We start from the raw sequence: 18,835 nt of genomic DNA on the forward strand, positions 1-18,835 counted from the left end.
ACTTTTGTTTTGGAGATGCTAATCTTCATAACATAGTCCTTACATTTCTGATCTAGCTCTGAAATATTACTTTGCAAACTTTCAATCAAATCTGCCATCACAACTAAGTCATCCGCATATGCAAGACTGCTTATTTTGTGTTCACATATCTTGATCTCACCCAGCCAGTCTATTGTTTTCAACATATGATCCATAAATAATATGAACAACAGTGGAGACAGGTTGCAGCCTTGTCTTACCCCCGAAACTACTCTGAACCATGAACTAAATTTACCATCAACTCTAACTGCTGCCTGACTATCCATGTAAAGACCTTTAATTGCTTGCAAAAGTTTGCCTCCTATTCCACAATCTCGTAGAACAGACAATAACTTCCTCCTAGGAACCCGGTCATATGCCTTTTCTAGATCTATAAAGCACAGATACAGTTCCCTGTTCGACTCATAACACTACTCCATTATTTGCCGTAAGCTAAAGACCTGGTCCTGACAACCTCTAAGAGGCCTAAACCCACACTGATTTTCATCCAATTGGTCCTCAACTAATACTCGCACTTTCCTTTCAACAATACCTGAGAAGATTTTATCCACAACGCTGATTAAAGAGATACCTCTGTAGTTGTTACAATCTTTTCTGTTTCCATGTTTAAAAATTGGTGTGATTACTGCTTTTGTCCAGTCTGATGGAACTTGTCCCGACTCCCACGCCATTTTAATTATCCTGTGTAGCCATTTAAGACCTGATGTTCCACTGTATTTGATGAGTTCCGACTTAATTTCATCCACCCCAGCAGCTTTACTGCACTGCAATCTATTGACCATTTTCTCCAGTTCCTCAAATGTGATCCTATTTCCATCATCATTCCTATCCCATTCTACCTCGAAATCTGAAACATTACTGATCGTATTTTCACCTACATTGAGCAACTCTTCAAAATATTCCCTCCATCTGCCCAAGGCATCCACAGGATTCACCAGCAGTTTTCCTGACCTGTCCAAAATACTTGTCATTTCCATCTTACCTCCCTTTCGAAGACTGCTAATTACACTCCAGACTGGTTTTCCAGCAGCTTGACCCATAGTCTCCATCCTGTTTCCAAAGTCTTCCCAAGATTTCTTCTTGGATAATGCAATTATCTGTTTGGCTTTGTTTCTTTCTTCAACATAACTTTCTCTGTCTACCTGACTTCTAGTATGTAGCTATTTTTGATACGCCTTCTTTTTCCTTTTACAGGCTGCCTTGACTGTTTGCTTCATCCTACTTTTACACACTACTGTTCCAAGACATTCTTTAGCCACTTCTAGTACTGTGTCCCTGTACCTTGTCCATTCCTTTTCCAATGACTGTAATTTAGAGTTTGCAATCTGTCGAAAATTACGAAATATGGCAGAGTCATTCTAATGCTGCGTGATTCGAGTACAGGTATACATTTCCTCATTCAAGATATATTCCAGTGCTGGACAGCCTTTAGCAAAAACAGCGATGTAACTACTAACATCATCTTATCGAAAGTGGCATCACCTCTACATGGATAATTATTATAACAGTGTAGAACTTGCAGAGAAGTTACTTGAAAAGAAAATTCCAGTTTATGGAACGATACAGCAAAACAGAGGATTTCCGGAAAAATTAAAGGATGCAAAAGTCAATATGTTTGAAGATTGTCATCAATGGAAAGGTGAAGTACTTGCACAGGTATGGAGAGCTTGGAAAACTAAAATGGTACGAATGATCTCTACAATACATAATGCCACTTTGACTGACACTCGAAGAAAATGCAGAAAAACCAATTAACACAATAAAAAATCCTGAGAGTGTATTAGACTACAACAAATACATGAAAGGAGTGTATTGGGCAGACCATTATTTGAGTTATTACCCTACATACAGAAAAATTACAAAATGGTCAAAAAAGATATACATGTACCTCTTTAACTGCGCATTACTTAATGCACTCAGTACATGTCAATATGTCAATACAGAACACGAGAGTCTCTGATTTCACGAATTTTTATTTCATTAAAGTAAGGGAACAGGGTTGAGAACTTGTGAGAACTAACGATGAGATTAGTAAAACTTAACAATTTATAATCTCCCAATAATTCAAGAACGGCTGGCAACAAGCCAAGTAATCCGAATTAGCGCTGCCGGCACCAATCGAATAGATTTGTATGGGATGTGCAGATGGCAAAGTGTTAATAAAACCTTTGATGTTACTGATTATGATATTCTCTTACACAAGTTAAATAATAATTAAGGAATTAGAGGTCAGTCGAAAAGGTGGATCCAGTCTTACCTCAATGATCATCAATGGATTAAAAACAAACTCACTGAATTTCACGGGATTTCTAGTTTTTACAGTAATGGGGAAAGAATTCAAAAAAAATCCAGCATGGACACCCACGAAGGTCAGTTTGGGAACTGTCCTATTTCTGCTGTTTGTAAATGACACTGGCTGACAAAATCAGTGACAGAACTACAGTAGATGACATTAACATTCAAATTAGATCACACAGTGGGGAGAAGCTTAAGAATTGCAACATCAGTTATGCGAAGTTCAGCAAAGTGAGGCTGGACCAACAGGCTCATCATAAATTCAGAAAAAAAAACTGTGGCAGTTAACTTTCACGCCAGACAAAATTCCATCTTGCAAATCTTGTTTTCACCATTGAAGGAAAAAATGTCTCAGACATAAGTCATGCAAAACTTGTACACATACATATTTAGGAAGATACGAAGTAAGAGTTGCACCTTAACAGTCTAAACAAAAATACTGAATATAATTATGTATGCCATTAGAATTCTCTCTCAAAATACAAGCTGCTCTTCATTGGCACAATATACTACAGCAGTATACAGTTGCTACTAATGTACAGAATCGGTTTTGGGGATATTCCACAATTTAAAAAGTATACATTTGCAACACAAAGAAAGATTATCAAAGTTATAAAGCAAGCTAAATGCAGGGATTCCTGTAGACTCCTTTTTAAGAGCCAGAAAATACTGCCTCTGCCTTGTTTGTATGTATATAAAATACTTATCTTTACAAAAGGGAGCATCCTCAAAAAAGAAAGTATCTTTGAACATAACTATGATTTTAACTCATACAAAACTGGCATATGCTTAACCTACATGAAACACAGTAATTAAAAACATATGGAAAAGAGAAGTGCATCACATTACAGCTATGTTGTATAAACATGTGCATTCTTACTTAAAATGCATATCAGCATTAAACACTTTTAAAGTACAAGACAATGCTGAAAAATAATGCCTCAGAAGTTTTATGTGAAAACTCTTGAAGCTTTTTAAATAAAACTTTACTAACATTCTACATCTTTATTCTTCATGTCTACTTATCTGTTTCTCACCATAGACACCCTGTGAAGAACAAAAGACCAATTTATTGTTAACATCACTGTAGAATCTCTTATTTTTGTCAATGGAGCCACATCCTTAGCCATAACTGCACCACTTCGTCACTAACAAAGTGGAGTCCTCAAAGGTGTTTTTCAAGTTTTGGGAACAGATGGAAATCAAATGGGACTGTATAGATGATGATAAACTACAGCGAACCTGAGGCATCAGATTGTTGCAGATGTCATAGCACTTGTGTGTGGTCTGGCACTGTCATTCTGAAGAAGAATGTGCGCCATGCTTGGACAAACTCTTCGAATTCCACTTTCAGTTTCTCTCGGACACCACCATGTTACAAGTTTCAATTCAGAGCCCTCTAGCGATAGAGGGTTGCAACTTGCACCAGTGAAGTGTGAAAGTCAATTGAGTAACATGCATGACATGCAATACCACACAGTAAAACATTTGGAGACACTAAAATTTCAGCATGCCCTCCCTCATAGAAACAGTTCTTGCTTGAGTACTGCTTCTACTCTGTATTTTTGGAATATCATAATAAATAATCCTGGTACACAAAATATTATTAATTATATGAGTTTATTTTGTTATTTACTTTGATTCTGTTGATCATGTACTCTCAGTTAATATCTACTGTAAAAGTATATCAGTTGTTACCCCTGACATGTCCTATATACTACGTATAATCAAAATACTAAACATGATTTACTGGTCCAAACAAAAATAAATAAATATGTGAAAAGATTGGCTACAGCATTTGTTAATTAATATGTCTCATAACTATAATAACTTTTATGGTAAAACTAATCTACTACAAATCAGATTTGCAATATATAACTGATATTTGGATGCGGCACAGCATACATGAATAGGGTATTCGAGCTTTAGAAGAAAGTGACAGTCCTGCAGGGACAATTTCATCAAACATAATGTACTAACTGTGTATGTCTGTAAATGAGAATGTAGAAAATTGCAAAATGAATAGAGATGTTCATTATTAAAATACACAAACTAGAAATGATCATCACATGAACCCGAGAAATTAAAGAGCTACAGATGACAGCACATTTGCAACTGGAAGACATTTCTTTAACAGGTTACCTAATGATATAAAGCAACTGCATGCAACTTCTGTTAAAGACAAATTTAAACAGTTATTGACTACAATTAAAGATATCTAAACCTTATTATCTATGGTACTATTTTAATATATACTCACTTCTACTATATTAAAAGTGGTAAATATTTATTAACAAACATCTAACTTGTGCATTTCTATTTATATGTTATATTTGTTGTTTACAGGCAAAATACCCTCAGACTTCAAGAAGTATATAATTATTCCAATCCCAAAGAAAGCAGGTGTTGACAGATGTGAAAATTACCGAACAATCAGTTTAATAAGCCACAGCTGCAAAATACTAATACGAATTCTTTACAGACGAATGGAAAAACTAGTAGAAGCTGACCTTGGGGAAGATCAGTTTGGATTCCGTAGAAATACTGGGACACGTGAGGCAATACTGACCTTACGACTTATCTTAGAAGAAAGATTAATGAAAGGCAAACCTACGTTTCTAGCATTTGTAGACTTAGAGACTTAGAGAAAGCTTTTGACAATGTTGACTGGAATACTCTCTTTCAAATTCTAAAGGTGGCAGGGGTAAAATACAGGGAGCGAAGGGCTATTTACAATTTGTACAGAAACCAGATGGCAGTTATAAGAGTCGAGGGGCATGAAAGGGAAGCAGTGAGTGAGTAAGGCAGGGTTGTAGCCTGTCCCCGATGTTATTTAATTTGTATATTGAACAAGCAGTGAAGGAAACAAAAGAAAATTTCGGAGTAGGTATTAAAATCCACGGAGAAGAAATAAAAACTTTGAGGTTCGCCGATGACATCGTAATTCTGTCAGAGACAGAAAAGGACTTGGAAGAGCAGTTGAAGGGAATGGACAGTGTCTTGAGAGGAGTATATAAGATGAACATCAACAAAAGCAAAACGAGGATACTGGAATGTAGTCGAATTAAGTTGGGTGATGCTGAGGGAATTAGATTAGGAAATGAGACACTTAAAGTAGTAAAGGAGTTTTGCTATTTGGGGAGCAAAATAACTGATGATGGTCGAAGTAGAGAGGATATAAAATGTAGACTGGCAATGGCAAGGAAAGCGTTTCTGAAGAAGAGAAATTTGTTAACATAGAGTATAGATTTAAGAGTCAGGAAGCCTTTTCAGAAAGTGTTTGTATGGAGTGTAGGCATGTATGGAAGTGAAACATGGACGATAAATAGTTTAGACAAGAAGAGAATAGAAGCTTTCGAAATGTGGTGCTACAGAAGAATGCTCAAGATTAGATGGGTAGATGACATAACTAATGAGGAAGTAATGAATAGGATTGGGGAGAAGAGAAGTTTGTGGCAGAACTTGACTAGAAGAAGGGATCGGTTGGTAGGACATGTTCTGATGTATCAAGGGATCACCAATTTAGTATTGGAGGGCAGCGTGGAGGGTAAAAATCGTAGAGGGAGACCAAGAGATGAATACACTAAGCAGATTCAGAAGGATGTGGGCTGCAGTGGGTACTGGAATATGAAGAAGCTTGCACAGGATAGAGTGGCATGGAGAGCTGCATCAAACCAGTCTCAGGATTGAAGACCACAACAACAACAACAACATTTGTTGTTTGCTTTCATTAATGTTAAATATTCGGAAAATGATAATACCCCAACCACTAAGCTACTGTGGGCACATAAATAATTATTATTATTATTCTTGTTATTGTTATTTATTCTTATTACGACAGGAATAATGTTTGAACACTGCTACAAGTGTACTATAGCCTGCATCATCAGAATTTGCAGTTTTATGATGTACAATTTTTGCATATTTTGCTCTTACTTAGAATACTGTGTATGTCAAAACAATGATGTTTCCAGCACAACGGTCTCATATACACATGTGGTATGTTTTGTTAATTATTCAAAATGAAAACTCAAGCAAGAAAACTATTAAATTGTGGGACAGAATTTCTGGTCTGTACATGTCTTAGGGAGCAAAATATTTAGTACTGCCCACATAATTAAAAACATGACACTATAATAACTACAATTCCTCCCAGGGGGTTGTAAAAAACAGGGTAGAGTAGGTCACTAAGACTCCAGGATAAGAGGTAGCTATCTCTTGTGAGAACTAAGATAGCTCTTGCCCTTACAATAGGCAAGTCCCCTGTCATCTTGGGATCTGAGTGACCTAACCTACCTTCCCCATTCTATCTGTTCCATCACCTGAGGATGAAACTAACAGGACAGGGCCATGTACTTTTACTGTGTTTGTTGGTAATACTATGAATTTCATACCTTGAGAGTAAGTACCAGTCAGCAGCTCTGTCTCACAATTTAATGACTAAATACAGATGTGTGGGACTTAACTGCTAAGGTCATCAGTCCCTAAGCTTACACACTACTTAACCTAAATTATCCTAAGGACAAACACAAACACCCATGCCCGAGGGAGGACTCGAACCTCCAACTAAATACCAACCTTGATTGTGTAAAACTGTTTCATTCCTTTGCATGTATAATCCATTCCTTTGTATATATAATTAGTCACCATAAAATATCACCCAGTTATCAGGATTCCTCATAACATACTTTTCACATTAACTAGTGAATATTTCAATCTGAAGATTCTACAAAACTTCCTGGCCTTTCTATTAGTTCTGCTTCATATCTCACGTAACATAAAACCACACATAACTTACCTATGCTTGAACTACATTCCTATGCTCTACATTACTTTAAAAACCACACTATCATACAAAGGTATGATCACAATGCAAGACAATCTTCCTTTCATATTCTGTAATGTAATTTACCAATTTGGTAAGAACAAAGGTGTTATCTGCTGTTGGCTGGTGCTTTTTCAGGAACTTATTCCCTAGAAATGGGACATCTTAATGAAAGAAATGATTAAAAGGCATACTCACAAGTATGAGAGAACTGATTGTAGCCATGTGAAGTATTGAGACTTTCTTCCACACAGCAGGATCAGTAGACATTTTCAAGAGTGCACAGCCAGCTGTCAGTCGTAGCCAAGATGACTCTGCATTGCTAAACCACATTTAATAATAATCACTGAGATGATATAACATTTCATAGAACATGTAAACATTCAAACAGGTGTGTGTATGTACGCGGTTGGGGAGGTAGTATCGTTATACGCTGCTGTGCAAAACTTGAGGATGAAAGTAACTTTTGCATGCTTGTCATTGCCAAGTAATATCGCTCAATGAAACTTGGACAATACATAAAAATAACTACTACAGTACAGTACAGAAGGCATCTGAAATAAATACGAAAAATGAGATGAACAGAAATGACACTTTTATTCAAAGACAATAATAACACTGAAAAAACCACGATTTCATGATTTATGATGGTACCCTGGAGAGTATGTGGTCACCACAGACAGCAACGCATGCTCTTAAACATGCTCCCATTCTGGGCACAAGGGGTGTATGGAGTTCTTGTGGTATGCAGTTTCATTTCTCCACTAGCATGGTTGACAACTGCTGGAGGGCTGTTAGCACTTTTGGACATACTGCAATCTGATAATATTCTTCTTGGGTCTGCAGCTGGATCCTGAAGTTCATCTAGCTACAATATTTCTGCGGCTCACTTGGCCGCCATCTTCATGCGATAATCTGTTGCATGAGCACGCTGTAACTAAATTCAGATTGTGGGCAGTGGCTCCTTAATAAACTGCAGAAAGCCAACAGCCAATGTGCAAAGAAATCGTCATAACTGCCCTCTACTGACGTAACCATAAAGTGCTGAAGTGGTGGAAGCTGGTGAAATCAGTAAACCATTATCAAAGACTATTCTGATGGGTCAATCAAAGACCATTGTTTTTTTTAATTTCTGATAAAACAGGGTTCCAAATCTTATTTAAATACTAAAAAACAATGGTCTCTGATTCAGCCATTAGTATGGTTTTTGATAACAATTTATCGATTTCTCCAGCTTCCACAATTGGGGGCGCTATTATATTCACTTGAGCTAGAGGGCAGTGATCATGATTTCTTTTGCATGTGTTTTTGGCCTTTTGTAGAGTGTAAAGGAGCTGCTGCAGAATTGAGTTCTGGCGAGTTTGTGCAACAGGTTACTCACCTGAAGATGGTGGCCAGGTGGATTGCAGAAATAGTGTGGCAAGATGACTTCAAGATCCGGCTGGAGGTCCAAAAAGAATATTATCAGCTATTATGCCAGGAATGCCTACATAGTCACACTGCAATATGTCTCCCAAGTGAATCTCACATGCGCTCAATGGACCTTAAGTTGGAACAGAAAGGCCAATGCATTCACTAAATATCCTCTCATTCCAAGAGTTTTCTCACCCACACATTTTGATGGGGCTCTGTATTTTCAACCATAAAAATGAAGTCTTGACCAAATGCATCCCTGAAAAGACAAGAACGGAAAATGTATACAGTGTCACAATAAAGCTGACTGGTGACTGTACCATGTTCAAAGACATGGTTGTCGTACATTCATCCAACATTATTCCTCCTCACACCATAACACCTGGACCACCAAAACAGTCATGTTTGAAAATGATCCTGTGTGCATTACACACTACCACCTCTCAGACATCTGAAGGTATGTGATGCACCCAGGAACATTGTCGAACATGACAATGGTCGTCCAGGTGTTATGGTGGGGGAAGGTATAATGTTGCATGGGCATATTGATATCCAAGTTTTTGAACATGGTACACTGACTGATCAACATTATTGTTCCCCATTTATATCTTTTCAGGGATGCATTCAGTCCTGACCTCATTTTTATGGACAACAATGCGCAACTACATCAGCCTACACAAGTGAAGCAGCTCTTGTAATGAGAGGATATTCAGTGACTGGACTGGCCTGTCCATTCCCCACAAAGTAAGCCTATGGCACATAGCATCCACTATAGTGGACAGCTGTAAATGGTTGCTCCTCTGCCATTTTCAATCAGTCCTGTGGCTGCAAATGCACACAGCCCACAGCAGTGGGGATTGCCTACTGGTGTTGTCCCCTGCATGCATTTGCAGCCTCATGAGTAATTTAAAATGTCAGAGAAATTGGTTCATGGTGTGGGTTCCTGCAGTCATGTCCTAGTTCATGAACCATGGGCAAAGTATGAGTGGCCAAGTAAGTAGTCCCGACAGTCGGGATACCAGCTACTTTGGAATAAGGCTGGGCATATCGGGCATATTCTGAATCGTGGTCACCTTTGTGCTCATACGGCAAAGACTACCAAATCCACCAGTTAGTCCCTCAACCATTAGGAGTAAAACCCAATGGGACTCGGAGCAAGTAAGGCTAGCAACCTGCTTCCCCGGTACTTTAAATATGATGCTGGCAACAATCAGAGCAAAATGCTTCGGACCTTTGGAGGTGACGGAGTCCCACCTCTAACTGACAAAGCAGGGACTCCTAAGATACGACCTGGCAAACAAATGGTAATGAGATGGGGAGCTATTAATATCAATGGGGGCTACACTGAGAAGAAGGTAGAGCTGGCAGAGGCTGCAAGTAAGATGGGGCTGGACGTTTTAGCTGTTAGTGACATTCGGGCAAGGGGTGAGAAAGAAGAGGAAGTGGGAGAATACAAGGTCTACCTGTCAGGAGTCAAAGCAGGAATAGCACAATGGGGTGTAGGGCTTTACATCAGGAAAGAAATGGAACCCAGCGTAGTTGCAATAAGGTATGTAAATGAACGACTGATGTGGATAGATTTGACAGCAAGAAAACTAGGATTGTGTCAGTATATTCGCATTGTGAAGGGACAGATAAAGATAAGATGGATAGTTTTTATGAGGCACTCAGTGATGTAGTTGTTAGAGTAAAGGACAAGGACAGTGTTCTGCTCATGGGTGATTTTAACGCCAGGATTGGAAATTGAACAGAAGGGTATGAAAAGGTGATGGGTAAATTTGGAGAGGATATGGAGGCCAACAGAAACGGAAACAACTCTTGGATTTATGTGCCAGTATGGGCTTAGTAATCACAAACTCCTTTTTTTAAACATAAGAACATTCACCGGTATACTTGGTAAGGCGCAGGGGAACCAGATCTGTCATTGACTATATAATAACAGATCAGGAATTCAGGAAGGCTGTGAGGGACACACGTGTATTCCGGGGATTCTTTGATGACACTGATCATTATTTAATCTGCAGCGAAATTGGGATTGTGAGGCCGAAAGTGCAGAAGGTCAGGTCCATATGTAGGAGGATAAGAGTGGAGAAACTTCAGGATAAGGAAATCAGGCACAAGTACATAACAGCGATCTCAGAAAGGTGCCAGTTAGTTGAATGTAGTCAATTACAGTCGTTGGAAAAGGAATGGACAAGGTACAGGGACACAGTACTGGAAGTGGCTAAAGTATTTCTTGGAACAGTAGAGTGTAAAAGTAGGATGAAGCAAACAGCTTGGTGGAATGACACAGTCAAGGCAGCCTGTAAAAGGAAAAAGAAGGCGTATCAAAAATAGCTACATACTAGAAGTCAGGTAGACAGAGAAAGTTATGTTGAAGAAAGAAACAAAGCCAAACAGATAATTGCATTATCCAAGAAGAAATCTTGTGAAGACTTTGGAAACAGGATGGAGAATATGGGTCAAGCTGCTGGAAAACCATTCTGGAATGTAATTAGCAGTCTTCGAAAGGGAGGTAAGAAGGAAATGACAAGTATTTTGGACAGATCAGGAAAACTGCTGGTGAATCCTGTGGGTGCTTGGGCAGATGGAGGGAATATTTTGAAGAGTTGCTCAATGTAGGTGAAAATACGATCAGTAATGTTTCAGATTTCGAGGTAGAATGGGATAGGAATGATGATGGAAATAGGATCACATTTGAGGAACTGGAGAAAATGGTCAATAGAATGCAGTGCAATAAAGCAGCTGGGGTGGATGAAATTAAGTCGGAAATCATCAAATACAGTGGAATGTCAGGTCTTAAATGGTTACACAGGATAATGAAATGGCCTGGAAGTGGGGACAGGTTCCATCAGACTAGACAAAAGCAGTAATCACACCAATCTTTAAACATGGAAACAGGAAAGATTGTAACAACTACAGAGGTATCTCTTTAATCAGCATTGTGGATAAAATCTTCTCAGGTATTGTTCAAAGAAAAGTGCGAGTATTAGTTGAGGACCAATTGGATGAAAATCAGCGTGGGTTTAGGCCGCTTGGAGGTTGTCAGGACCAGATCTTTAGCTTATGGCAAATAATGGAGATGTGTTATGAGTGGAACAGGGAATTGTATCTATGCTTTATAGATCTAGAAAAGGCATATGACCGGGTCCCTAGGAGGAAGTTATTGTCTGTTCTACAAGATTATAGAATAGGAGGCAAACTTTTGCAAGCAATTAAAGGTCTTTACATGGATAGTCAGGCAGCAGTTAGAGTTGATGGTAAATTTAGTTCATGGTTCAGAGTAGTTTCGGGGGTAAGACAAGGCTGCAACCTGTCTCCACTGTTGTTTATATTATTTATGGATCATATGTTGAAAACAATAGACTGGCTGGGTGAGATCAAGATATGTGAACACAAAATAAGCAGTCTTGCATATGCTGATGACTTAGTTGTGATGGCAGATTTGATTGAAAGTTTGCAAAGTAATATTTCAGAGCTAGATCAGAAATGTAAGGACTATGGTATGAAGATTAGCATCTCCAAAACAATAGTAATGTCAGTGGGAAAGAAATATAAACGGATTGAGTGCCAAATAGGAGGAACAAAGCTAGAACAGGTGGACGGTTTCAAGTACTTAGGATGCATATTCTCACAGGATGGCAACATAGTGAAAGAACTGGAAGCAAGGTGTAGCAAAGCTAATGCAGTGAGCGCTCAGCTACGATCTACTCTCTTCTGCAAGAAGGAAGTCAGTACCAAGACTAAGTTATCTGTGCACCGTTCAATCTTTCGACCAACTTTGTTGTATGGGAGCGAAAGCTGGGTGGATTCAGGTTACCTTATCAACAAGGTTGAGGTAACGGATATGAAATTAGCTAGGATGATTGCAGGTACTAGTAGATGGGAACAATGGCAGGAGAATGTCCACAATGAGGAAATCAAAGAAAAACGGAGAATGAACTCTATAGATGTAGCAGTCAGGGCGAACAGGCTTAGATGGTGGGGTCATGTTACATGCATGGGAGAGGCAAGGTTACCCAAGAGACTCATGTTTTCAGTAGTAGAGGGTAGGAGGAGTCGGAGCACACCAAGGAGAAGGTACCTGGATTCGGTTAAGAATGATTTTGAAGTAATAGGTTTAACATCAGAAAAGGCACCAATGTTAGCACTGAATAGGGCATCATGGAGGAATTTTATAAGGGGGCTATGCTCCAGACTGAACGCTGAAAGGCATAATCAGTCTTAAATGATGATGATGATGATGATGATGATGATGATGATGAGAGAAATTACCATTAAAAACTGCCCACTGCAGTGAAAATCATGAACTTCAGTATGGAATCCAATTGAGCACATGTGGGATTCAATGGGGAGTTATATTTGCAGCACGATCAGATGCACCAACAATCATCCACACTGGTGGAGGAATGGAACAGCCTACGACAAGAACACAAAATATAACAACACAGTGCCTAATAAATTTTTGCGTAATTAATGCTACAATCATACTGTAACTTTGATATGATCTGTCGTATGTAGCTTTTATTATTTTATTAATCTTGTCATGTATTTAAATGCCAAAGAATTAATTCAAACAAACTAATTAAACAATGAATTCTGTAATTACGATGTGGTAAAAACATTGTCGTAGTCAAGGAAGTTTGCTATTGTATAGAATCAAAGAACATGTTTGAAGTAAGAAGTATTGTCACTGGTGTGTAAGCATGGAGTCAGGCAAGATAGTCAGTGGAGAGTGTGTTGCTAGCATCAAGTGGTGAAGTGCAGATGCGGAATAAATTGCAATATACATTCAGGCATACTATGTGGTAGCAAATGGTCACAGCACATTGACATTGAGATGAATTAATACTCAAGAAGAGCTGTTGCCATACATTACTGGAGAATAATGACTTGCATTACCAGCAGCAACTCATCAAAGAAAGATTAGATTAGATTCAGTTTTCGTTCCATAGACCCAAAAAATGAGATGATTCTCTTGGGTGTGGAACATGTCAGAAAGGATAACATAAAAACATAAAACATTTTAATATAATACTTACTACCCTGATCATTTATCAGGAGTCTGTCGAAATAGGTGAATACAATGCGGTAAACTGGACCAGCTAATATTTACATAATTAACAGGCTGTCAGAATGAAACACTGTTACGCACTATTAATAACTTTATCATACACAAAATACCTATCTTGACTGTTGTGATCAAGTGCTGTCAAAACCAAAATCTAACAGACATTTTTACTTTAGCTGGCTTAACAATCTCAGTTAAGATATTAATCTATAGAGTACAAGGAGTTGCCTGTCAAGAAGTCTTTAAAACTCTATTTAAATCGTGCTTTATCTGAAAACAAGTTTTTAATGATTGCTGGCCATTTATTGAAAATGTATGTCCCTGAATATTGGACCCCTTTTTGGATCAAGGTGACTGATTTTAGGTCTTTATGTAGATTGCTCTTATTCCTGGTATTGATACTATGTTTTGAGCTATTGGTTGGAAATAGAGATGTATTACTTGCAACAAATTTCATTAAGGAATAAATATTCTGAGACGCAATGGTTAGTACACGAAGTTCCTTGAACAGGTTTCTATATGATTTTCTTGAATTTACACCACAAATGATTCTTATCACATGCTTTTTCTCCCTAAAAACTTTTGCTCGGTTTGATTAGATACCCCAGAATATGGTCCCATATGACATCATAAAATGAAAGTAAGTAAAGTATTCAAGTTTTGTTTTATATTTTCATCTCCTACATCTGACATCATTCTCACTGCAAATCCAGATTTGTTTAGGCACCTAAGTAATTCTGTGGTATGCCGTTCCCAACTCAATTTATTATCGAGTTGTAATCCCAGAAATGTAACCACTGCCAACCTCTTTGATCTGCATGTCTTCGTATATTATACACATGCTGGAAGGAAATCTCTTACAGGTTCTGAACTGCATATAGTGGGTCTTCTCAAAGTTTAATGACTGTGAATTAACTTTGGGTTGGTTTGTGGGGTTGAAGGGACCAGACTGGAAAAGTCATCAGTCCCGTGAATAAACTTTAAACCATTTATTAATGTCCGTGAAAATTTGATTAGCAGCTATTTCTAAATCTGCACTTGACTTGCTACTTATTGCAATGTTTGTATCATCTGCAAACAAAACAAACGTAGCATCTGGCAGTGTAACAGATGACGAGTCATTAATGTAGACAAGAAAAGGCAATGGACCCAAGATGACCCATTAGGAACACCACATGTAATTAATTCCCAGTCAGATGAAGACAGACTGCTTACTGCACACATGTTTCACAACAACATCCTTTGTTTCCTGTTAGACAGATAAGACTCAAACCATTTCGCAGCATTGCCGGTGACACCATAATATTCTAATTTATTTAAGAGAATGCTATGGTTCACGCAGTCATAGGCTTTTGACAGGTCGCAGAAAATGCCAGTAGCCTCTAATTTAATATCTAATAAATTTAAGTACATTCTCACTGTAAGTGTAAATAGCTTTCTCTATATCAGAACCCTTAAGAAATCCAAACTGTGACTTGGACAATACATTATTTGCAGTCAGATGCTTAAGGAGATGCTTGAACACAACCTTTTCAAATATTTTTGAGAAAGCTGGCAAAAGTGAAAGATTAGATTAGATTTTAAAAAATGGTTCAAATGGCTCTGAGCACTATGGGACTTGACTTCTAAGGTCATCAGTCCCCTAGAACTTAGAATTACTTAAACCTAACTAACCTAAGGACATCACACACATCCATGCCCCAGGCAGGATTCGAACCTGCGACCGTAGGGGTACGCGGTTCTAGACTGTAGTGCCTAGAACCTCTCGGCCACCCCGGCCAGCTTAGATTAGATTAGATTAATACTTATTCCATAGATCAGGAATACAACACTTCGTAATGATGTGGAACGTGTCAGGTTAATAAAAGATGTCTGTACAAGATATTACATTACACAAAATATTGCATGACACTAATGTTCAAGTTTTTTTCCCTTAATTTATATCTAAAAATTCAGCAAATGAGTAGAAGGAGTTGTCATCTAGAAGTTATTTAATTTATTTTTAAATGTTAGTTGGCTATCTGCCAGGCTTTTGATGCTGTTTGGTAGGTGACCAAAGACTTTTGTGGCAGCATAATTTACGCCTTTCTGTGGCAGAGTACGCGAAGGAACTTGCCCCCCTTCTTGCAGCGGTGTACCGTAGGTCTCTAGAAGAGCGAAGCGTTCCAAAGGATTGGAAAAGGGCACAGGTCATTCCCGTTCTCAAGAAGGGACGTCGAACAGATGTGCAGAACTATAGACCTATATCTCTAACGTCGATCAGTTGTAGAATTTTGGAATACGTATTATGTTCGAGTATAATGTCTTTTCTGGAGACTAGAAATCTACTCTGTAGGAATCAGCATGGGTTTCGAAAAAGACGATCGTGTGAAACCCAGCTCGCGCTATTCGTCCACGAGACTCAGAGGGCCATAGACACGGGTTCACAGGTAGATGCCGTGTTTCTTGACTTCCGCAAGGCGTTTGACACAGTTCCCCACAGTCGTTTAATGAACAAAGTAAGAGCATACGGACTATCAGATCAATTGTGTGATTGGATTGAGGAGTTCCTAGATAACAGAACGCAGCACGTCATTCTCAATGGAGAGAAGTCTTCCGAAGTAAGAGTGATTTCAGGTGTGCCGCAGGGGAGTGTCATAGGACCGTTGCTGTTCACAATATACATAAATGACCTGGTGGATGACATCGGAAGTTCACTGAGGCTTTTTGCAGATGATGCTGTGGTGTATCGAGAGGTTGCAACAATGGAAAATTGTACTGAAATGCAGGAGGATCTGCAGCGAATTGACGCATGGTGCACGGAATGGCAATTGAATCTCAATGTAGCGAAGTGTAATGTGATGCGAATACATAGAAAGATAGGTCCCTTATCATTTAGCTACAAAATAGCAGGTCAGCAACTGGAAGCAGTTAATTCCATAAATTATCTGGGAGTACGCATTAGGAGTGATTTAAAATGGAATGATCATATAAAGTTGATCATCGGTAAAGCAGATGCCAGACTGAGATTCATTGGAAGAATCCTAAGGAAATGCAATCCGACAACAAAGGAAGTAGGTTACAGTACACTTGTTCGCCCAATGCTTGAATACTGCTCAGCAGTGTGGGATCCGCACCAGGTAGGGTTGATAGAAGAGATAGAGAAGATCCAACGGAGAGCAGTGCGCTTCGTTACAGGATCATTTAGTAATTGCGAAAGTGTTACGGAGATGATAGATAAACTCCAGTGGAAGACTCTGCAGGAGAGACGCTCAGTAGCTCGGTACGGGCTTTTGTTAAAGTTTCGAGAACATACCTTCACCGAAGAGTCAAGCAGTATATTGCTCCCTCCTACGTATATCTCGCGAAGAGACCATGAGGATAAAATCAGAGAGATTAGAGCCCACACAGAAGCATACCGACAATCCTTCTTTCCACGTACAATACGAGACTGGAATAGAAGGGAGAACCGATAGAGGTACTCAGGGTACCCTCCGCCACACACCGTCAGGTGGCTTGCGGAGTACGGATGTAGATGTAGATGTAGAAAGTCAGATTTAACCCTGCATCATCCTTTCTCCTGGTGTTATAGCTATGCACACTGCTATTACTTTTGAACTGGGTTGGATTATTAACAACAAATTTCATAAGTGTATATATATACTGTGTGGTTACTGTGAGGATCCCTAGATCCTTAAATAGATATCTGCAGGATGACCATGTGTGGGCTCCAGCAATTATTCTGGTTACACATTTTTGAGCAATGAATACTTTTCTACTCAACAATGAATTATCCCAGAATATGATGCCATACGAAAGTAGTGAAAGCTAATTTACTGAGATTCTTATCACCAAAATTTGCAATCACCCTAATAGCATACGTTTCAGCAGACCATCAATGTGTTGCTTCCAGTTTAACCTCTCATCAATGGACACACCTAAAAATTTTGAAAATTCTACCTTAGCTACAGACTTCTGTTCAAAGTCTATATTTATTACTGGAGTTGTGCCATTTACTGTAGGGAACTGTATATACTGTGTTTTACCAAAATTTAAAGAGAGTCCGTTTGCTGAGAACCACTTAATAATTTGGTGAAAAACATCATTTACAATTACATCACTTAGTTCTTGGTTTTTGGATGTTATTACTATACTTGTATCATCAGCAAAAAGAACTAACTTTGCATCTCCATCAATGTGGAATGGTAAGTCATTGATGTATATCAAGAACAGTAAAGAACCTAAGACCGAACCCTGTGGGACCCCGTACTTGATAGCCCCCAGTTTGAGGAATCAGCTGTTGTTTTAACATTACACGAACCACTTATTTCATCTTTCTGCTTTCTTCCAGTTAAGTATGAATTAAACCATTTGTGCACTGCCCCACTCAAACCATAATGATTTAGCTTATCTAAAAGAATTCCATGATTCACACAATCAAAGGCCTTTGAGAGATCACAAAAAATACCAATGGGTGACGTCCGGTTATTCAGAGCATTTAATATTTGATCAGCGAAAGTGTATATAGCATTTTCTGTTGAAAAGCCTTTCTGAAAACCAAACAGACATTTTGTTAGTACTTTATTTTTACAAATATGGGAGGCTACTCTTGAATACATTAGTTTCTCAAAATTTTTTGATAGAGCTGTTAGAAGAGAGATTGGGCGGTAGTTGTTGACATCCGACATATCCCCCTTTTTATGCAAAGGTTTTACAATGGCATATTTCAGTCTATCGGGGAAAACACCCTACTCCAAAGAGCTATTACATACGTGGCTGAGAATCCTACTTATCTGTGGGGAACAAGCTTTAAGTACCTTGCTGGAAATGCCATCAATTCCGTGAGAGCTTTTACTTTTCAGTGAGTTTATTATTTTACTGATTTCAGAGGGAGAGGCTGGTGGAATTACAGTTGTTTCAAACTGCACAGGTATGGCCTCTTCTATTAGTAGCCTTGCCTCTTCTAGTGAAGATCTAGATCCTATTTTCTCCACAACATTTAAAAAATGATTATTGAAAATATTTTCAATTTCTAATTGTTTGTTAGTACACTTGTCATTCAGTTTTATGGCACTAAAGTCTTCCTGTGCTCTTGGTTGCCCTGTTTCCCTTTCAATAATATTCCAAATTGCTTTAATTTTATCATCATAGTTACTGATCTCAGACATGATACACATGCTTCTGGACTTTTTGATAACTTTTCTTAGTACCGC

The 18,835-nt window shown here is 38.5% G+C and overlaps 1 protein-coding gene across 7 annotated transcripts in view; it reads right to left on the reverse strand.

The window, feature by feature from the left end:
* Positions 1–18,835, reverse strand: part of LOC126283006 (uncharacterized) — a 378,588-nt gene that overhangs the window by 62,472 nt on the left and 297,281 nt on the right. For all 7 annotated transcript variants that reach the window (XM_049982244.1, XM_049982237.1, XM_049982240.1 and 4 more), the window contains one exon: positions 7,358–7,481. In XM_049982244.1, coding sequence (XP_049838201.1) covers positions 7,358–7,481 — 124 coding nt within the window. The remainder of the gene's footprint in view (positions 1–7,357; positions 7,482–18,835) is intronic.

The sequence above is a fragment of the Schistocerca gregaria genome, chromosome 1, assembly GCF_023897955.1.
Source record: "Schistocerca gregaria isolate iqSchGreg1 chromosome 1, iqSchGreg1.2, whole genome shotgun sequence".
NCBI classification, from domain to species: domain Eukaryota; kingdom Metazoa; phylum Arthropoda; class Insecta; order Orthoptera; family Acrididae; genus Schistocerca; species Schistocerca gregaria.